The 23377-nt window shown below is 41.3% G+C and overlaps 1 protein-coding gene across 2 annotated transcripts in view; it reads left to right on the top strand.

Annotated features, from left to right (window-relative positions):
• Window positions 1-23377, top strand: part of cdkal1 (CDK5 regulatory subunit associated protein 1-like 1) — a 203175-nt gene that overhangs the window by 89042 nt on the left and 90756 nt on the right. For both annotated transcript variants that reach the window (XM_079275747.1, XM_079275748.1), the window contains exons 9-10: window positions 13823-13989; window positions 22783-22928. In XM_079275747.1, coding sequence (XP_079131873.1) covers window positions 13823-13989; window positions 22783-22928 — 313 coding nt within the window. The remainder of the gene's footprint in view (window positions 1-13822; window positions 13990-22782; window positions 22929-23377) is intronic.

Raw genomic sequence — 23377 nt, 5'->3', positions numbered from 1 at the left:
TTTCGTTGAACCTTAACAGAGTTAATGGAGAAACACAAAACTAAGTTTGCATTTGTAAACAGTAATATGTTTGAAACAGGGCTGCACAGTCAATACAAATTTGATGTAAATGACCATATGGCCTGCTTAAATTTTTCATTTACAGGAGGCTCAGTATTTGTTAAAGGTGACATGTGTCAGAATACCCTTTTGAATCAAATATTGTCCCGCTGAGGACACGTTTACACATTATATTACCGTGTGTGTGTGTGTGCGTGCGTGCACGCTTTTCTCTCCATAGCCTCAGTAAATGTCACTCCCGGTCTTCAGCTGAAGAAGCTGTTGAGTGTTGCCTGACTGGATGGCTGTCGCCACGTCTGTCACTTTGCAGAAAACCCTATGCCTGATTCCCCTCGACCCACATTGCGTGCGTGTGTGTGTGTGTGTGTGTGTGTGTGTTTGTTGCAGAACTCCGCTGTGTTGTCAACCCTCTTGACCAGTAGCTAGACTTTTGCGAGTGCTTTACGTTGCTCTTCAGCTTTTCGTTTCTGCAGCAGTAGCTTTAACTGTCATGAGAGGTTCATCTGAAATACATCTTCTTGTGCATACCTGCACTCACGCAGCCCACAGAGCTTCTTCATTCCTCTGAGAGAGAGAGAGAGGGGGGGGGGGGGGGGGGGGGTCTGTCAGTCACTAAAGCTGATTGTTAATTAGCACACGTTTCTGTACCGCACTGTTAAGTGACGTGGTCATGAAGCACGTTTGTGACAGTATATTCATGTTTAGGTACCTGAGAGTGACATACATTCCACTTATTGTGACTTTGTAGCTGACATAAATCAACCAGTCTCAACAGCTTTCTATAAGCTCTCAGCGATGTCGCTCTTTTTTCTTTCTCTCTGTTAAAGAACTGCACTGTACATCTTGGTCTCTGCTCTCTATTGGTAGAATTCTCATGTAGCACGATTTATGACTGAACAGGTTCCACACATTTAGATGTATGTATATTCATGAGTATGTACTGTACCTCATCAATTATTGACCTGAACTACAAGTATTTTACATTGTAAATTAGACCGTTTTGAATTTCTTGTGTATTTAATTATGCAACATCTTGGATAACCCAAGTGTTTTGCGACAGATCTTTACCAGTGACCTGTGAGCTCGCCTGATGTGGGTTGAACAAATGTGTCCCCAGAGTCAAAGAGTTTGTATGTCAAAGTGTTGCGATGTGCAGAGGGAGAGGGCTAAAAGAGGAAGAGGAAGGTAGTGAGAGGAAGGATGGGCAGCACATGGCCTCTCTGTTCCTTGACTTGTTCACTTGGTAAACAAACCACAGTCATTAGTCGAAAGCTTTATTACACAAAATATCTCAGCTGTTTACATACAAATAGTAATATTTACAGAATAAGATAATGTTTTAGGGCCACTGACCAAATTCATACACACAACGTGCAATTACATTTGCAAATTTAAATACAGTTATGCACACACACAACATACTATAGGGTCACTCACTAACTTAATTAACACACACACACACGCAGGGTGTGTTTGAAGTTCGTCCAGGCCTTCTACAGTAACTAATTCCTTAGACACAAGTGCGTGTGCACAAACACGCACGCACACACACACACACACACACACACACACACACACACACACACACGCACGCTGGCTAAATGAATTAACAAACACAAACAGGATGCCTGCTGGTGGGTCATGAATATATTACCATAAATACTGACCAGACGTATTATTATTTATCAAATTAGTGTCTCCACAAGCGAGTGCATGCACAGACGCACGCACGCATGCACGCTGTAAAGAAATTAGGTCAACATCCATGAATTAGGGAGAGTTAAACCTTATTACGTCTTATTAATAACACAACCATAGGACTGCATGTGCTCCTCTTTGTGATTATACATTTGTGTGTGTGTGTGTGTGTGTGTGTGTGTGTGTGTGTGTGTGTCCACTGCCTTGACTTCTTTGACAGCTGATATTAACCATTACCACCTCAATGACTTTTTAATAGGAACTCATTTCCATATGTAATCTCAATGTTGAGACGAGTGTGTACGTGCGTGCGTGTGTAATGCCCTTAGTGCCCCGCAGTTCTTGGGGTCTCTGAAGCATACAGAAATGACATCTGCCCCTTATAGCGACCCCCCCCCCCCCCTCCCCCCCACACACACACACACACACGCTCTGTGTCTCAACCTCCCCGTCCTCTAATCCATCCACCCAATCAGCCATCCATCTTCCCCTCGGCTCAACTCATGTGCTTTTAATGACGTACAGTACAAGTTCATTATCTTGATCGTCGAACACTCTGTCAAATCTCAAGACGGTGTGGATAATCCCTATTTGATAGACATCCCTTGCTTCATACAATGATATCCTTTGCAGTAACATACTGAAAGATTTTCTTCTTTTTTTTTCTTTTTTTTACATTTCAATAAGTGCTGAAAAGCTTTGATTAATGAGCAGATTGACAGGTGACACTTTTGATAATCAATTAAACCATGAAGTCATTCATCATGTAAAAAGGCCGGACATTTGCAGGTGACACCCTTCCAAATGTGACGATGTGCTCGATAGTCCCTTTCAGCTGAGGGACAGTTGACATTAACAAACCATTTATCAACAGATGGATTTGACCTATTGTGACAACGGCATTTCTTTACTTCACTCTCCTGTTTGATTGCAGCCATTGCTTATTAAGTGACACTAATGAGAGTATTGTTTTAATGAAAGCACATAACAAGGCCTGTTGATTGCTAAAAAAAAAAAGAAAATCTCGAATAAGATTAGTCTCACTCCTGAAAGGATCCCGCTCTGTTAAGAGTTCTTGAGAATCTATCCTACTGATTATCTCCTGTTTGCTATTCAATATCTGCCTGTCCTGTTGAGGATGGCAGGGACCGGAGCATATCCCAGCATGCACTGGGTGAGAGGCAGGCCCTGATGTGGACAGGCTGCCAGACTGTCACAGGGATATCACATTTAGGACATTTAGAGCATACAGAGAAAACCCATGCTCACTGTGCCACAACGTGGTGCTAATCAGTGGGCCACACTGCCTGCCTTTTAAAATGGGTACACACTACTGAACTTTTCATTTCATCTTGGTTTTTTTGCCCATTAAACAGCGACTCACTGAAACATCAGGGTACATACTCTCTGAACTTCTTTCATGTTGTTGGAGTTGAGCCACGGCAGGAAAGGAAAAGATGTTTGAACCCTTTTACCGCCAAATGTTGGCAAAGTTAAATGTTTGCGAAATTTCCAAGTACACGTGGAATGTGTATCTGTACTTCAGCAACACAGGCAACCTTTCTTTATGTTTCCCATGAAAACACATCCAAATATAGACTAATTTAATCTATATTACATAAAGTTACTGCCAAAAACAGTTCCAGTGCATCAGTAATGTGTTACCAGCTTGGGTCTTTCACTCTAACTCCTCTGAGTTTACAGGAAGTACCCGTGGCTTGCAGCATGATGGGCAGTTAAAGATCTCTTTTTGGTCCCTACAGATCCATTTTTTTCTCATATATGCAGCAGTCCATCTGCTTTGGAAGCTTCATAAGGTGCTCCCTCCCTGACAACACACACACACACACTCAGAAAAGATGAAAGAGGGGATACAACTTCTCTCCCAATTATTCCTTACACATTCATATACACGAACCGATATGTACAGTACACACACACAGTACACGGAGGCCCTCTGCCAATTACTTTTGATGTATCCATACTATATGTCTGACCATATATGTTGTGGCATGTGTTTCTTAAGTACCACATACATTGCATGTGCCAGTATATGCACACGCACACAAGCTTTGATGTATCCAGACATCCCATTTCATGCACAGACGTGCACAGAAGGTCATGTTCAAGTAAGTTCAGAAACTACGTGAAAGTAGGTTAAAGCTGATGTGTTGTTGTGTAAGGAGTTGTGTAGGCTGTTCATTAAATCCATGCGTTTGCATGTACATCCACGGGTGTGCATGCGCACAGACGACATGCGTGTGCAATATGTGCACATCAATGTGCATGTATTTAGTGTAAACATGCCTGGGAGAGAATATTTGCATATACAACTGTGTGTGTTGGGTTAATCCGAGAGGATGATGCTACCTGCCAAGACGCCGACGCGACGCATCAACAGTTGTTGCTCTAAATTAAGCTCTGTGTGTGGTGTTTGTTAATGGTGTAAGCGTGCGAGAGTTTGAGTGTCGGGGACCGAAGGAGGACTTGTGTGTATATGTTTATTAATGTGTCACTGCTTGTGTAAAACAAATTTTTTTTTCCATTCATGCCTGTGGATCAAAGCAGCAACACATTTGACTCGGAGCTGTTGAATACAAATCTAGAAAAATGGTAATCTTTGAATAGTTTCTTTATATTGGACAACCTCTCTTTATTCTTTTGTCAGCTGGTGTCAGTCATATGTCGTGCAGGGGTTGATAGTATTCACAATGAAAACAACCAGTGTAAATAAACTGTTCAAGTTAAACTCCATCATCTCAGTAAACCTGTAAATGCTAATTGTTGGAAATGTAGCAACATTTGTTTTGCGCTGCCTAATCACATGGAAACCTGCAGCTGACAGACTTAACAGGAAAGTATCACACATCGGGGGAAAGGAGAAGTGGGAAATTAAAGTGGTTTTCATTTGACAATTTAGAATAAGCACTACCAGATCCATTTAGTGGTCATGTGATATTGACAATGGCAAATGATTAATTTATTTCTTAATAAAATAAGTACAGTTATTCCAGCACAGAAATTCCAGAAATTATTCAAAAGCCGTGCACTATTTTTGTTTCACTCTTTTTCTTCCAACTAACCTTATCTCCGCTTGCTATATATATTCATTTTGATCTCCTTCATTTAATTTCTCAAGTTACTGTCTCGTGGTGGGTGGGAGGTTTGCTGTGGAGGCAGACAGCCAGAGGGGATTGGCTGATGGGGCGGGACAGGGGAGGAACTAATGTGATTGAAGGTCAAACGGGCCTTTGAGTCAGCGACTCTCCCACAGTGTTGTCTGGTTATAAATGGTAATATGTATGAGGTGTGCGTGTCCTCTCCATGGGATGAAGAAATGAATCCGACTTCTTTGCTCCAGCGTTACGTTATTTTTAAATCGTTTTACTTTCAAGTTACCTGGTTTCCTAATTGAATTACACATTTTGTTATTCGACATTACAAGCTGTAAAATAGTCAGAACAATTGTTTCTGGAATTGCTCCTCGAATGGCCCACAAATCTATCAATTGTTTAACTTTAGTGTCCTCTGTCATTGTATAGCTTACGGGTATGCTGAAGAGAGCGTGAAGAAAATGGTTAACAATATTGCAAAACATGCTCCAAACTTAAAAAAGGTTGATGTCCACAACTGGATATATGCTCTTGATGCATACATATATCTTGAAAATTGGGTATAATATATATATAGGGCTGTAGCAATAACATCATTACAGTAAATACAGTACAACATATTTCATGAGGTCTTTCATGTCATTGAGTTGAAGAGCAAATATTCTCAAGGGGATCTAAGCTGTTATTGATGTACATGCACATTGTGATTGGTTGCAGGTAGGGTAACGTTTAATAGATTAATGCACATGAAGATGATCCTATTCTACTGCATTTAGATCCTTATTTTCTATGACACAAAGCAGCACGGTTAAGCATTTGTATACATTAAGCTGCAATGATGCATGAGGGGGCGTGTGTTCATATGAGAGGCAGTAGCTGCATATCTAAACTATCATTCTAAAGTATACGAGCAATTCAACTTTAATTGACCAATATAGAAGTCATTTACAAAACACTTTAAGGACATGCAAGTTAAAATACCAGCAAAATAATATGAATGAATGAATGAATTTTATTTATATAGCGCTTTTCACAGACAGTAGTATCACAAAGTACTTAACAGAGCAGACATTTAAAAGCATAAAAAACACAATGTGACCCACGGGTCAATAAATTATATAGACAGAGAAAATGAAAAAATAAAATAAAAAATAAAATAAAAATGTAAAACATATTTTAAGAGCAGGTCTAGGACATGGGTTTACTTTTACACAAACGCCAGCCTAAACAGATGGGTTTTGAGCTGGCTTTTAAAAGTATCCACAGTATCTGCAAGGCGGAGAGTTGCAGGCAGAGCATTCCAGAGCCTCGGGACCACTGCCTCAAAGGCTCGGTCACCACGGGTCTTAAATCGTGTGCGTGGGACTGACAGAAGACCTAGAGCGTGAAGTGAAGTGAAGTGCTCTGTAAGTGATGGTGAGAATTTTAAAGTGTATCCTAGATGCTACAGGAAGCCAGTGGAGAGATCGGAGTACGGGGGTGATGTGAGACCGTCGATTTGTTCTGGTGAGTAATCTGGCGGCAGCATTTTGGATGACCTGCAGACGGTGAAGAGCAGATACACTGAGTGATGTGAAAAGTGAGTTACAGTAGTCAATGCGTGAAGAGATAAATGTGTGTATGATCATTTCTAATTCAGGTGTTGATACTACAGATCTCAGTTTACTGATATTTCTTAGATGGAAGAAACATGACCTAAACAGCTGCTTAACATGAGGGTCAAACGACATGGATCGATCAAAGAAAATCCCAAGATTGCGCAGGTTGCAATGGGCAGCAGAGGAGAGTGGACTAATGATCTGCCTGATCATGGGGACAAACTCCTCTGGAGCAATAACTAGGACCTCCGTCTTAGAGTCGTTGAGTTGCAGGCAGTTTTCTGCCGTCCAGTCTCTGATGGCATTGACACAGTCCAGGAGCCTAGTTAATGTGAATGACAGATGGAGTTGGATGTCGTCTGCATATAAGTGATAGGACACATTATAGCTTTTTATGATCGGTCCCAAAGGTAACAGATAAAGGGAAAATAACAGAGGCCTCAGAACCGAGCCCTGCGGTACACCACAAGACAGTGGAGAGGTAACAGACACAAAATCACCCACAGAGACATTGAAACTTCTGTCATTGAGGTAAGATGTAAACCAGTCTAACGCTATGCCAGTTATGCCCACCCAATCACGTAGCCTCTTCATCAGGATGTCATGGTCTATAGTGTCAAATGCAGAACTGAGGTCCAGAATAACTAACACAGAGCAGTCACCTGCATCAGCACACATGAGAATGTCATTTGAAACCCTCAGGAGAGCGGTTTCAGTGGAGTGTTGCTTATGAAACCCAGACTGGAACTTGTCATACATGTTGTGCCTCTCCAGTGCAGCAGTAAGTTGTTTGGCCACCACTTTCTCTAAAATTTTGGACAAGAAAGGCAGTTTTGATATGGGCCTGTAGTTCATGGGCAAAGCTGGATCTAAGTTAGGTTTCTTTAATATGGGCTGGATAGTGGCATGTTTGAAATAGGAAGGGACAATTCCTGTAGACAATGAGGTATTGACAATATATGTTACTGCAGGGCCAATAGTTAGCAGAACTTTCTTAAATAGAGGATGGAATTATATCCAGAGGGCAAGATGATTGCTTTGTTTTGTTAATTAAGTCCATCAGGTCTTAAAGGCTGATAGGCTGGAAAGAGTCCAGAACAGCAGGGGATTGCGAGGAGCTACAAGTAGATGAACAGATCCCAGGCTGAATGCCAGACCTAATACCTAAGGAATCTTAGGTATTAGGGTGATAATGAATTTGTTGCAATCGTCAACAGAACAACATGGTAAAGTAGAGACAGACGGTGAAACAATTCCTTTAATTGTGTCAAACAGAATCTTGGGATTTCTCTTTGAAGAAGAGATTAGGTTGGCAAAATAAGCAGTTCTAGCTTCCTTTACTCCAGTATTAAAAGAAACTCTGAGGTCTTTGAGATATAAACGATGCACTTCTAGCCCAGTAGCTTTCCAGAGCCGCTCTGTCCTGCGACACTTCTGTCTCAGGCTGCACACAGCGTCTGTCATCCACGGAGTAGTGTTATAGGCAGCCCTGGTCCTTTCCTTAAGAGGTGCCACTTTATCCAGCAAAGTGGTGCAATGTTCATTAAATGACTGTATCAAGAGTTCAACATCATTGAAATTTGTGTTAATATCACAGCAGAAGTGCATAGAGAAATGATCAGCTGTACTCTGAGTAATAATGCGTGAGTGGAATGTTTGTTTCAGACACAAGGGGTCAGCATTGACAGAAAGATCAAAGAAAATACATTTATGGTCACTGATCAATAGGTCCTCACAACGGGTATTATCAATATCAAGACCCAGAGAAAACACAAGGTCCAAGGTGTGACCACCCCTGTGAGTGGCGCCAGAAACATGTTGCGTGAAATTAAAAGATTCAGTAATATTGAGAAACTCAGTAGCAATACAGTCTGTGGTATCATTGATATGCAGATTAAAATCACCAACCAGAAGCACTTTGTCTAGCTTGATAATAGAGATCAGAAAGTCTGTGAACTCTGATAAAAACTGACCTGCAGGACCTGGAGGTCGGTAAATTAAAAAACAGTAAAACGGCTTTAGCCGGCCCACTTTAGTCAGCTGCAGTTCAAAAGTAACATAGGATTCTGTGCTCCCCAAGTGGCAGGACAACTGATTCTTCCAGACCACGGCGAGACCTCCACCGCGGCCTGTCAGACGCGGTGTCCCAACATAAGAACAGTCCACAGGGCAGAGTTCATTGAAATGGATGCATTCCATATTCCGTTGCCAGGTCTCGGTCAGAAATAAAAAAGCCAAATTATGACTTGTGAACAAGTCATTTAAAATGTGAGCCTTGTTTGTTACAGAGCGTGCATTAATCAGACACATTTTGATGGGGGAAGACACTGTGTCGTCATCAGCACAGGAAGCTTTGGGGGTATATGTAGATAAGCTTGAACTATGTTTGAACTGTTCCTCTCGCTCTCTCTTCTACATGTATGTACTGTAACACGCTAAGCCATGTGTTGACTTGTGTTATGGAAACTAGGGTTTAAATGCAGTTTAATAGGATTATCTAATCTATAATCTGTTAAACTTTATAGCCTGTGGCAGCCAATCAAAATGTATAACATGCCAAAGAGATGAAGACAAATAGGAATACTGAACACTACGTGTAGAATGTGGATAGTAAGTAGGGTTACTTGTAATGTGTAAATTCATGTTCACGATCCACATACAGTGGATATTTCGCCACGCATGCACGGAAACACGTAGCACCACACATCCACTCATCCATAATAATAGTAGTGCATGTTTGGGGTAGAGACTCTTACATGATGGAGCATTGCAAAGTCAGTCCTAAAAAGCTGCATTAAGACATGGTGGAAACATCGAGCACTTTCTGTGAAACTGCAAATGGACGGTACTCAACAGATCCTCCAGTTGTCCCATGCTACATTGATCAGTGATATAACTATCCATTCATTCTTGCGAGGAATAGTTGTAATTTAACAAACGTGCTCTAAAACATTCTGCCAGCTTGACTGTCTTTATGTAAGCGTCTGTACATGGGTGCATTTACAGTATGTTCTACTGAAGGAACCGGAGCCAGAATGTACCAACTAATAGAAACTAGCATGACATGAAACTGTGTGGTCATGGTGTGACACTTGTGAGTCTCATTTATAATTTAAGACCCCTTTTCCATTTCAACAGTGGCTTTTACTAAAGCTCCCAATCACCTGAATCCATTGGTTCTGTTCTGCTTCTTCAAAGCAGCCACTTCAAAGACCATCTCTTTTCCCCTCCCACTCCTCCCATTCTTCTATCCAGAGGCGGAGCAGAGACACGGGGCCATGCGACATTATCTGTGTAAACAGTATAATGACATATAGAAGTCCGCCACTGTATACGCTAGTGTATGACATCAAGCACTGCAGGTCACAGTCAACCGGGAAACGATGTCATACCAGCGATGATGAATGAATGCATGCAAACTAACATTTTTTAACTAAACGACGGATGAACATGTAATTGCATTTTGAAGTCATCAAAAGTAATTTTGTTAATTCCAAATTGGTCAATCTAAACTGGATTAGTGGACACAACCAACGCACACTAAAGCCACCACTTTTCTTTCCTTTTCATTTACTTATTGAGTTTTTTGGGTTCTTTGTTTGCTTTCTACTTTTTTTCTTATTGACTTATGAACGCGAACAAGAAAATGAAGAACACACATGAAAGCGTTCATCGACCTGGATTCATCTTGTAGGCAGGCAAAGAAACCACACTCAGAACTGTGTCTGTTCAGTTCAACCCATGGGCGCACACATAAACAAATATTTGGCAGAGAGTTGGAGTGGTTGTTTGATATGTGTATGGCACTTGTCAGACATGCCCGTGGTGGTGTTCTGTGACAAAGACAAATACAGCCCCCCCACCTCCTTACCTATCTATAGTCCCACCCCTAAAGGCTCATACCACAAGCTACGCAGGTTCCACTCTTTTTTCTTTTTATATTCATCATTAATGTCTTCCTGTCCTGCCCTCTTTCCATCTGCCGTTTGGTACACTTCTCCCCTGTGCTGTGTTCGCACTGCTGTGTCAGGGTTCAGTGAATGTTAATAGCTTTTAGGGAAAGTATCCCCGCTCTCCACCCTTGTTTACAACTGCTCCGACATCAAACTTCATCATAAGGTGACATGGAAAATCGGTTTAGGGGAAGGGTTTGTTATCTGAACACAAGCAGAGTGGAAACTTGCCAGTGTTTTTTCAAGGGAATCAACTTTAAACATTTCACCTAGCAGTCACAACACATTATCAATGTCCGGATGATGTGTTGAAATTCTCCTTAAGTCTCGGTTAGACATCAGAGGTCAGGGACGGGTCCAGAACTGCACCTCTTAACCTCGTACATGTTTTTTGCAGGCCACATTCTCCCTATTTACTGGACAACCTTGAATTAAAAAGAATCCCACATTGAAAATATTAGGTTTTTATAATACGGTGTTTGCTCCACCGTTTGGCTTTCTATGTCGATTAAAAGACCTTCATTCTGGCTATTCTTCCAATTTACAGCACAATAATGAAAGCAATCATCAGATTTAAACATGTCTCTCTGTGTTATACTCCTGTGGCGATGAGGTTATTTTTGTAGTAATCTCGCACCGCTGTGACCTGTCTCTCTACTGTGCACACAGCAGAACCAGAGGAAGCATCTGTGTAGTGTGTATCAGAGCAGATAGAGAAGAGAGGAGCAAGCTGGCGTTTCCTGATGAAAGGGCCACCTTCTCTCTCCTCTCTCTCTCTCTCTGGCCAACAATAACACCATTGGCACACCTCATACAAAAGGGACAGAGAAGCAGGCCAAAGGGGCAAATTACTGGGCAGGTTATTGAGTTTATCTGGAGATCTACGCATGATGGTGGCCTTGAGTAAACACCTGAGACTTTTTCCAAAGCATCACCCGTTCGACACATAATTAACACAGGAATTGCAAGATGCGTTTCATAGCAGACATCACACAAGCTTGCTAGGTTGGCAGCATTATGTGCGTGGAATCACAGGAATGTTGTTTTTGGAAGGAACCGATTTGGTTCCGATGCCAATTTGATGCAGGTCTGGCCTTGTATTCAGAGACCAATTGGCCAATATTATTGCAGGACAGAGATGTGACAGAGAAAGTGATGCTGCTGGTACAGTGGGTGTAGGAATACATTAACTCCTGGGACGCCGATGATGCAAGCAAGGGTTAGACCTTGGCAGCGGTATCGGTATCATTCAGTCCAAACATGCTGACATTAGCTGCCCTGGGAATCGGCTGTCACCACCCTCCTTCAGGCTAAAAATATAAGAAACGTCAGCCATGATGTAAATGTTGCTAAGCAGAGACACACTTTCATGATACATCAATGGCAGCTGATGATAACATGTCTCTGCATAGAGCTTGACCTCCAGTGAAGCTGAAACAGAGCCTACACTGTAAGTCAAAATGCATTGAGTGAGCTAATAAATGATAAAGAACATTGAGTTGACAAGGCCATTCCTTAGTATTGGAGCAAGGTGGACTATGCTGTTGATTAGCTGCATACCGAAGCAAATGAAAATACTATCCTGAATGCGTTCTGGTATAGTGTGTGTTAGTCTCCAGCTCTGATCACGTGTGATTGATGGATGTTTTTAATGGCTCCAGAAATCATCAGTGCATCCTAATGTCAATGATGATGAGCTTTGGAAACTCTTTGACTCTGGACAATTACACTGTGATCATCTTTAATCTATTCGGCCCATGCATGCCTTTAAAACACAGTTGTATTCTCTCTCACACTCACACACACACACTGTCCAATTAGCCAAACACCATCTTTACTCTCTGAATGACCACATGCATCTTTCTGTCCGTCTCTGCACAGCTAACGGTAATGAAGGCCATGTGGTTGTCTCCGTGCATGTATGCGTCTGTCTGTAGTTCAGCTTGTGCCGGTGCGGATGCCTGATGTGACATGTCGTAACACATAGCTTAAGCAGACACTCAACCATTTCCAGACCTACAGCCAAATGAGAGTTTGATCATTAAGCTCGAGCAGCGAGCGTTGCTCTAATTTAGCATGAAGCCGGTGGATCGCCCCCCTCTTGCTGTATGTGACCTTCACACTGCACCTTTGAAGGACCGGTATTTTTAATACTAGTCAGTGACTTGTCATGAGCCGGGTCCTGCCAAAGCCTTTGGGTATTTGGGCCATGACAACAAGAGACTCCTAAAGGTAAGGAAATGATAATTCTTGAGAGAAGCGGCCGTGATGGCGGGGGAGGTAAAAACATGATACAATATCCCATATTGATCGCTCCATCCTCAGGGATGAGACTGGGAATATGTTTAGAGTGTTCTGATAGGAGCTGGAACCTGAAAGAAATCCGGGGTCATTATCAGGAAAAAGAAAAGATTACTTTATAACGTTAGAGGAATAAATAAAAGAGCTGTGTAAATATGGCTTTATACAAGATACAAGTTAAGTTTTATAAGAGCTTAAACTGAAATATAAATGATTACAGTTTGTAGCGGTTTGTGTGGTCCAAAGGAACTGTAACAGCGACAGAGCGGTCACCTCTGACAATGGAGCGGTTTGGAGGCCTTAATGCTGCGATCTACCCGGGAGTGTTGAACCTTCTAAAACGTAGCTCTAGTTTGATCAATTTGTGACAAAGGGAGACTTGCATACTTTAGGAGAGTTGTTATCCTGTTTCGTTGAATTGGTTAAAATCCTCTTGAAACAATACATGGCCTGGTATGACGTTTTAGGATTAGCTGCAGTGGAGAGAGAACTCTGGCTCAGGCAGTCTGTTTGGGATGAGATAAGCATGGTTCACTTTAAGTGTTTTGCATATATGAGTTATATGTAGATAGCTGTGGTAAGAGTCAATAATGCCCCTCTTCCGTATTGTCCTGTGTATAGACCACTCACAATAATAAGACATTTCTGTTCTGCATGCATTATTTTTGAAATGATACGATTGCTTGGTTTAAAGTATGTGTTGAACCTTTATGGAGAGTTAAGTTTGTGTGACTGTGACTATTTCCTACTGCTAACTACCAGTGTGCTGCTTGCTACCAGAAACTAGCATTCATAAGTCTTCATCGTCATCTGTAAGCCGGGGCTGGAGCCCAGCTGAGACCTCTTAGTATATGTGTTGCTTCAAAATCAAAGCTGTAAAATAAAAAGATGTAGTATTTTTGGGGAAAGCATACTGTATGAGGAATCTTCAACTGATTATCGACAGCAACACAATGTCATATTAATTGGCAAATAAGATTTGCAAAACTGCGGTCCATTAATGCGATAATTCTACAGATCTTCAATCTCCAAAGTTTGAATTTTGGAAACCAGAATGCGAATGAGCTGTTCAGCATGTTGAATCCTTGTCTGCTTCCAGAGGGAGTGTGTGAGATCTGGCTGACCAGTGAAGACACAGGAGCTTATGGGAGAGACATCGGGACAGACCTGCCCACGTTGCTGTGGAGGTTGGTGGAGGAGATTCCTGAAGGAGCCATGCTGAGGCTGGGTATGACCAACCCACCCTATATCCTGGAACACCTGGAGGTACGCACAGTGTACACCGTCACCCGGTTCACCCAGAAGCACCGTGCAAGATAATGATACATCACTGATGGAACTCTTAGGCACTCCTGAGTGTTTCCTTTTCATTGTTTAGTCTGTGTCCCTGTAGTCTCTTGTACTATTGTACTATCCCTTTCTGTGAACAGATAATATTGCTTTGCCTAGATTTAATAAAACTAAATGCCTTTCTGTTTTGCTTACCAAGCAGTTTAGCTGCAACGCTCATACTCCATTCATTAGTGAGGTTCATTCTCTTCTCTCCCTAATGAGTCAATTACGGACCATTGTGTCCTCTTTAGCAACCTCATTTTATCAGTAATTATTGTCTTCCCTAATGGAACAATGGACATTGTTATCCCTTCTCTCTCTCTCTCTTTATTTCTGCCCCGCTCTGTGAGAGAGTGGAGTATGTCTGTCTGTCATACATGCATTTTTCTATCATTTAAATGACATTCTTCGTTATTAATTGTTATCTTTATTTTGGGCCGACACATTGCACTGAAAGCAGGACCCTTTATGACCGCATGTTTGTAATGAAACGTATTGTTTGTTGTAACTTAAAATGTTGCTCTTGTCCAAAGTGAGCAGCTTCGTGTAGTGTCGTGATGTACCTCAGGGTTTCAACCGAACCAAACATTCAAATCCAAGCAGCCACATACGAGGTCATTTTGAAGGCAAGGCAAGGCAAGGCAAGTTTATTTGTATAGCACATTTCAACAACAAGGTAATTCAAAGTGCTTCACATAAAACCATTAAAAGCATCAAAACATAAGGCAAAAGAAAAGGAGATTTAAAAACAATTAAAGAAACAGTGTAAGAAATTAAATTCAGTCGTAAAAAGTAAAGGAGATTTAAAACATACATTGAAACAATAATTGATGTCTCCCTGAGACATTACGCTGCACGCAATCAACCATACACTGCCGCAATTCTGCAATTACTCGCACACAAACCACGTCTGGAAAAGATCTCTGCCGATCTGCGTTTTATAGTGTACACCTTGCACGAACTCGGTCCCCGAGGAAATGGCGACATATTGTACACTTTCTAAATTTGAATTGATGTCTCCCTGAGACATTGCGGTGCACGCAATCAACCATACACTGCCGCAATTCTGCAATTACTCGCACACAAACCACGTCTGGAAAAGATCTCTGCCGATCTGCGTTTTATAGTGTACACCTTGCACGAAATGAAGAGAAAGTCAGTTTTTTGTCCGTGAATTTTGTTTGAAAAATGTGATTTGTGCACAGTGAAAAAATAAGTTTTTAACACGCTCTCACATTGGTGTCCAAAGGTGTCACATACTGGTTAAGCTTGGATACTGAAAGAGAGGAATATAAATTGCATGCGACGGGTTAAACTGAAACTTTTATTTTGTAATTATATTTTTTAAGTCTATAGAACTCTATTATTTAGTAGTGAAGTGTATGGAACTGCACTGGGGTTTTGGTAATAACCAGACATTAACCTTTCATAAGAATCACCATCATGTGCGTATTTGTTGCCTCCTACCTCAGCAGCAGCGCTCTGGATTTGTTCATTTAAAGTGGCAACGTGAGAGGATGAATGGAGTGTAATTGAAATCGGGAGATTTTAGGTTAAAGTGATGCAAATAGAATTTAGGGATGTTTCTGGTTTATTTATCAACACATTTTGAACCACACATTACTGCAGTGTTGCACGCCTATTAGCATTCCAGTGTCATCCCCAGGAAAAAGAATGTTTGGAAGGAATAGAGGAGGGGAGGACATACTGTAGTGGGCTGAAATATGAGGATGGTAACCTAGAAAACTACAACGAAACTTAAAAAAAACAAAAAAGAAGCCAGTGAAGTTCCCAACAGATGTACTTCTGGATCGAACAATCAAGGAAGATTGGAGATAATAGATGATTGAAATGAGGGCATAAATGGGGATGAAGGCCCGGGGATAGCGATGAGGGCTGAAAAGGAGCGGGAAAGTGCTGTGGGAAGCAGCAATGGAGGTTGTAATTAACCAGGGGTTAATGGAGGTGGCTAATTGTCCCCCACATGTATAGGTAGGCTTTCTGCTTGGCTACATTACAATTAAAAAACCACCCTCCTAATGATAGAGAATAACAATTAACTGATAATTAGAAATATACTAGGACGGCACACTACAGTGTAACTTGGTCTGTGTATATATATATCTGTGTGTGTGTGTGTGTGTGTGTGTGTGTGTGTGTGTGTGTGTGTGTGTGTGTGTGTGTGTGTGTGTGTGTGTGTGTTAAGAATCATTTCATATGCTACCAGCCCTTTCATTGTTAATGTCCATGCATTGAATTGAATTATATCTCTTTTGCCTTAATTCCTCAGTCAATTAACCTACATAAGGAAAGATAAGAGTGCTCTTCTTTAACTTATCATTGTCATTTGTGGCTCTTGTCCCCCGCTTACCCTTTAATGCTCTTCTCTCTTTCCACTCCCCCCCCCCCCCCGCCAGCCCCTCTCCACAAACACTCTCCCATCTCTCTCTCTAGTCCTCCTCACTGTAACTTTCTATATACTTAGAGAATGATTGTGAACACTTAACAGAGGAACTTGTCAGAGAAAAAAAATGAATCTTTTCAAATTCTTTAAAAGTTTCCGTCTTACTCTTCCTTGAGTCTCAACTCTCATTAGTTTTTTTCCCCTCTGATCATTGCTTTTACTCTCCTTTCTCCTTCCAGTTCTTTCTTTTCTGTAATTTGCCATATTCTTCTAGTCACGGCTTTAATTTGTTCCTCTTCCCCCACCTTTGAGCTCCTCTCACGGTGGTGGCAATCACAGCAATAACAACGGTATGATTAATGCCAAATCTTTGAAGTAGATTCATCCTTCATCTCAAGTGAAGGCCAAATTACATCCTGCCGTCTATTCTTTGGACTAACACCGGCGCTTATGAAATGGCATCACACTGAATGGCTGTGATTGAAGCTCCACTTCCCTCTGGAAGATCACCCTCTCTCTCACACATTCACTCCGATCAACACTTTTGCACTTCCTCTGTCACCCAAGAACACACGGTTTCCTGCTATGTGCAGCCGGTTGTTCTTGACAGCCTCATAGCACCATTTGCTGATTGGAGCAGTGAAAGGCACAATCGCTTCTCACGGGCCACTTGTCTCTGACATTTTAGTTGATTGCATCGTGCCGTCATGTGGACATTTTCACTTGAGTAGCTGCAAGTAAAAATGTCTCTAACAATGTTACCTTTCTGTTTTCCATTTTTTCTCCTTAGACTTCATATTTGTAAGCTCAGCATTTTTTTTTTATCATCCGTCTCTGTCTATCCATCTGTCTGCTCGTCCGTGCGTCAATCCATCTGTCAATAGATAGCTAAGCTGCTGTCAACACTGCATCATGGGTCATCTTACTGCTTAAGGTGTGTGTGTGTGATTGAATCTAGCATGCTAGCAGACTGAGTAAATGAGGTGTGAAAGTAGCCTCCTCATACACAGCAATCAGTCAGGCTGCGATGAATGAAACAGCAGTTGTCCATTAACCATCGTCCACGGAGCTCATTTCAGTTTGACGAGAGGAACTGCAGATCTCTCCACAGTTAGCTCCGTTTGATGCGGAAGTGTTGCAAGCAAAGAGTGATTTGACGTAACATTTCTTTCAGCTATATGTATTCATAATGCTTAAATCCAAAATAGGACTTTAATGACACAGAATGTGCATTTATCCTTGGTTCTCATCAGTTGGTTTTCATCTGACTGCAAAGAAAATTTTAAGCAAACTTAAAGTGTAATTTTACTGAATCACAAAATGATCACTGGACAGCATCTGTAATTCATTTTCACATCTTCTTTGGTTGTTTTTAGCTTTTCATTTCATTTTTTCCCCCCCATTTGGTCATTAAATTCCCAGAGACAGTGAGAGATGTGTGACTGTTCTCAGTTCGATGAAGCCGCACCAGACCTCGGGAAGGTTGATAAACTACCAAATACCCGGAACGAAGCGAAAACTCCATCCTCTGTGCCGGCTGATATTTTTCATAGCCAAGATCCAAGCATTCACACACACACGCGCACACACACACACACACACACACACACACACACACACACAATCTCTCACCTTCACACTCAGATGTGCACACAAGCACAGCTGTACGGGCACACTCTTAGACACACCCTCTCGGACCATTTTCATTTTAATGAAGCCTTGGGGAGCCTCTTCACATTAGAGGCCTAATGTAGCATTCTGTGAGGGACCCAGCACCAAATGGATGCTCGTAGTAAAGCTGTTCTGATGTCCCTCTAGTCTAAATTGCGAGTCCTGACTTACTGCACTACATTACATTACATTACATTATTGGGGTAAATTCTAACTTCTGAAAGATGGAAATGTATATGCTGGCTGCCTATTCAAAAAAAGATCTTTGTTGTAGCTTTTTTTATTTTTTTGATGGGAGAAAAAATGAAGACGGCAATAATGGCAATGGAGTAAACCGAATTATCCGCAATCTGTTAATGCAACCCACAGCTGCAGGAAACATGCTATCTATACATATATATATATAGATATATACATATATATATATATATACACGGTATGTATTTCTCTCTAGCTGACAACAGTCAGATGATACACACAGCACAATACAGTGACATTCAAATGCTACATGTGCACTTAATTCCCCCTTTACTGTGCAATGCATAGATACCATTTGCACTGTGTGCGGGACCCGTTATACCCTACAGGGAAAATCGAGTTTAGCCTGCAGTGTTTGAAGTGTTTAATGCCATTGGGAGCTCAGTTTGTCTATCTGCTGCTGAACACTCTTCTCACTGACTGTGTGGCGCACACAGGGACCTGACTTATTGTCCTGGGAACGGCTTGTAGAATCATTTTCACTCCAGACTCCCCTGGGTGAACCATGCTAATACTCTGTATGTTTGTGTATATGTCTCTGTGTGTGTGTGTGTGTTTGTGTGAATGCAGTTAGGTGCTACTTATTCTGAGTTTGCCTCAAATGTTGGCTTGACTGTAATCCTTTCTGTCTGCGGGTTTGCACCTTTGGGAATCCATCTGTGTTTGTGTGTGTTGTTGTAATGCACTTATATAAGGGTAGGTTAAAGTATGTGCCATAAACCAGTGTTGACAGCGCACCACTTTAGAAGTTATTTCTCTTTAAGCTAATTGGAAGTGATGCACGCCATGAAGCTGCAACTTCAAAACATTTTCAAATGTCAAAACATCACAAATATCAAGTGAAACAATCATTCCCCAACGATCATTACTACTAGACTTCATTTTGTCTTTTTTGCACCACATAGAATAAGTACAGAACTGTTTTAATATTGGCATTTCCAGAGGCACCACAACACATGTATAGGCAGTTATTAGCAACACAAACAGAGAAATCCTCATCCAGACCAATCAGCAGTTTAGAGGGGGTCGGTCACAATTTGTATTTTTATTTTTTTATCCACAGTCCACCTACAACACCTGCTTTTCTGTGAGTCAGTAGTAACTGATGGAAAGGAATGACAGAGCAGAGACAAATGGACCAAATCATCATACGGAATATTGCAGAGCAATTAAGAAGGGAGTGAAAGGGTGCTATTCATCATTGAGGCTGCTTGGAGCCAAACCATCTTCATCTGCTCTCGTTCTCTCTCTCGCTCTTTCCACATATGTTTTTTTCAGCCATATCTGATTCTAGAGGGTAGATATTGGATCCTTTGAGCTAAGCCAGTTAATATGTCCTTTCTGCTTTATGTGTTTATCTGAGCCCATCAGTCAGCGATGAAGAGATTGTCTGTTTGTGTGAATGGGAGAGAGAGGAGCCCGTGAAGGGAAGGAGAAAGTGGCAAAGATAGCGAGAAACAATATTCTACTGCTTTACACTGTCACGGCTGATAAAACATTATTTTTTTTAAAGAGTGCCTACGCTCATTCCTGATTGATTTGTTTAAGCTGGTTGAATCCGACATTAAAGCAGCACTCTAATTTTTGCCACCGGGCATTGCGGAGCGCTATCTTCAACACAGCATCATTTTCACACTTCAGACTCACTAAACTGTCTGTCAGCAGCAGTCAAACGTTGAAAAGGCCTCAACTCCACAGGGATCGGTGACGAGAGGGATTGATATCAGTGTACTGTCTAATCATTGGAGGACGGGGTTCTCTCTGTCAGAGATAAAGACAAAATGGCTTCTGTGAATGAAAAGTCCCCCCCCCTCTTAGATAAATCCCAAGTTGCCATCAGCAGTGCCCTGCAACTCAAACGAGCATGCCATCTGTTGAGACCCCATTCACCCTCGCAACGCACACACATGATTGCACGCTCACAATCTGTGGGCTCCGCTGCAGTCATTGGGGCGTCAACATTGTCAGTGAACCTAATGAGACTGGAACAGCTATAGATAATAAGATAAGATAAAGTAAAGTGTGGACTCTACTTTACTTTATTTTATATTTCACTTTATCTTATATTCCACTTTATATTATATATACTTTATCTTATCGTTTCTGTAGATTTAATTTGTTTCTACCGTACTTTGCATTGTTGATTGTTGTTAAATGTTACGCACCTCCCGGCATGTCAAATTCCTTGTATGTTCAACATACAATGGCAATAAACGATTCTGATTCTGATAACACTGGACAAGGATATATAGAGGGAAGGCAGGGCAAAGTAAACTCAATGAGCTTTGGATCAAAACATAACACTGAGAAAATAGAAAAAGTGAAAATACTTTTTTTTCGTTGAGCAGGTCAGAGAATGCCGAATCAAAAGCCTTGAGTACGGCCTCATTGTAATTTACATATTGTAACATAATTGCACATAATTATCATCAATCAGACCTCGCCGGTAGTATGTATAATAAGGATGGAGTACCGTATTACCACACCAGGTCTTATTTTACCCTCTGTGTACTAGGATAAAATATCACCTATTTTGTTAATGATAAGTGCAGACTTCCATATTTTAAGTGCTCACTTTAGGGCTTATAGCACAATGTTTCAATGGTAAAAAGGTTGGACTTCAATCAATGTTTTAAAAATGCGCATGCAAATAAAAAGGAAAGGGAGCTACAGTATACGGCTAAAACCACACAGACCTGTGGTTTTGTGGACTCTAAAAAGCTTTGCTCAAGAATTGTAAAGTACACTCAATAAATCATATACACTGAGAAAAGTAGAAGAACTTAAAAAAAACACATGTAAAAACACATCCATTTTTCTTTCACTCAATTTCTGTCTCTCTCACACACACATGCAGCAAGCTGATTCCTGTCCCCAATCAAGCTCCATTTTCAAACCAAATTAATTCTTTCTAATTTGGATTTTCTAGTGGCCACCCCCTGTGGTGCACTGCAACTGAGGTGTGTGTGTGTGTGTGTGTGCATGCATTCATATGCTTTCGCGTGTGTATGAAGTAGAGAACATTCTACAATAGATCTTAATTGAGGACGGACTGCAATCAGCATGTTCTTGTAGGAAATCATTCAATCATTTCTTCCTCCCCTCTCCTTTTCTCTTTCTCTTTCTGGTGGTGATTAGCATGGTAATGATAGCATCCTGATTACGTCCATCACAAAGATCTGACATCTGTGGTCTCTCCAGTTCTTACACTGAGGAAATGAAAGAACTGGCAACAACACATGCATAACTTATTCATTAAATAACCTAAATGGTGCACATTTCTGATTAAACTGAAGTTATTGATTTTCATTATCTGTGCATGAAAAACATATAATTTTGCTGTAGTGTTTTATATGTAAACACATGGAAATGGAGGAAATGCAGATTTGTAATATCTCATCATCATGATGAGTGTTTGTTTTTTCACTTCATAACTTCAAAACACGTCTCCTGGAAAACAGTGAACGTCTGATGGAGCAATTTTCCTTAAAGTCAACGAGTCGACCTGCTTTCTGTATTATAGAAACTGCAGCATGCACTGTGACAACAGAGAGGTATCTAGTGTCCAGGAAGGTTTTATTATTATTTTATTAATATAGACCTCACTTTTTTGATCCGAGATGTGGAGCTGCATGCTTCAGTAAAGGCTCTTGACTTGTCAGACATAAAGAACACCTTCTCGTTCAGCCTCCACTCATTCGACTTTGGATCCAGTGGGCACACGATGAATTCTCAGAGGCTTTTCTTTTATCTCTCCAACACAAGAGACACCGCAAATACGAGAGCGAGGCAATGTGTAGAAGCTCAGGAGAGAAACGCGTCCATGAATAGGCAGGAAAGTCAATGGAGCCTTCGTTTTATTCAAACCCAGCCGCCATCACTGAGACTCTTCTTTCTGTTTGCACTGACTAAACATCAGTCACATAAAATACCGACAGAGTTTAATTCTTTTCATTTCTGCCCTTTAGATTTAAAATTCCCGTGGCTAACGGACAGCTCTTCTACAGAATGCTGTTGTTCATCAAACGTGGTGCTTTCTCATGAGCGTTCTGTGCACTTCTATAGGATGCAGGTTGTTCGTAGAAAGTCTGTATTTTAGATTAACAATTAAACTGTCCCTCTCTGTGTCCAAAACCAGTTGAGCGATTGAGGAAAATGGCTTTTACTCGTTCTGTTTTCACTCGTTTTATTTTAATGAGCAACAGTTGTTAAGACTCAGACTTCCATATGTAACATGTAGACAAACCCACACATGTACAGTGTGCACCCCTATTGTCTTTCCTCTCCATGATAAGAATCATCTCTCCTGTGATATAGTTTTTTGTTCCTGTCTCCCCATCTCACTATTTCTCTCTCTCTCTCTCTCTCTCTCTCCCCCCTCTGTGGCTCATTAGGAGATGGCTAAGATATTGAATCACCCGCGCGTCTATGCCTTCCTTCATGTTCCCGTGCAATCGGCCTCAGACAGCGTCCTGATGGACATGAAGAGAGAGTATTGCATCGATGACTTCAAAAAAGTGGTGGACACCCTCAAAGAGAGGTAAGACACGGTGTGGAGTCCTAATGGGCTCACAATGCTGCAGCGTGTCCCGACGACACCGTGTTGTTCTTCTCTCTCTTCTTTCATTCAGCATACCTTGTTGAATAACCTTTAAAAAAGTCAAATTACTAGACCGTGTGTGTGTGTGCATGCATGTGTGTGTGTGTGTGTGTGACTACATCGATAAACTTTAAAATAGCGATGAGTGGGCGCCTGTATGTCCGAGGTGTCATGACATCTCAGAGGTGTTTATTTGGAGTATTTCTCTCTCTTTCATTCTCTCTCTGGCTCACTTTGAGACTCATACGGGTGAGACTACATATGAGGGAATGTTTAATTTGAATTGTGCACGAATCTTTGTCGTTACAACTGTATATCTGTCAATTTGATACAGTGTTCCTGATATTGCCACTGCTGTCAGGTGTATGTCTCATAAAGCAAATGCAAGC

Source organism: Melanostigma gelatinosum (assembly GCF_949748355.1).
Source record: "Melanostigma gelatinosum genome assembly, chromosome: 9".
Classification (NCBI taxonomy): domain Eukaryota; kingdom Metazoa; phylum Chordata; class Actinopteri; order Perciformes; family Zoarcidae; genus Melanostigma; species Melanostigma gelatinosum.
This window is presented reverse-complemented; position numbering and strand designations above follow the sequence as displayed.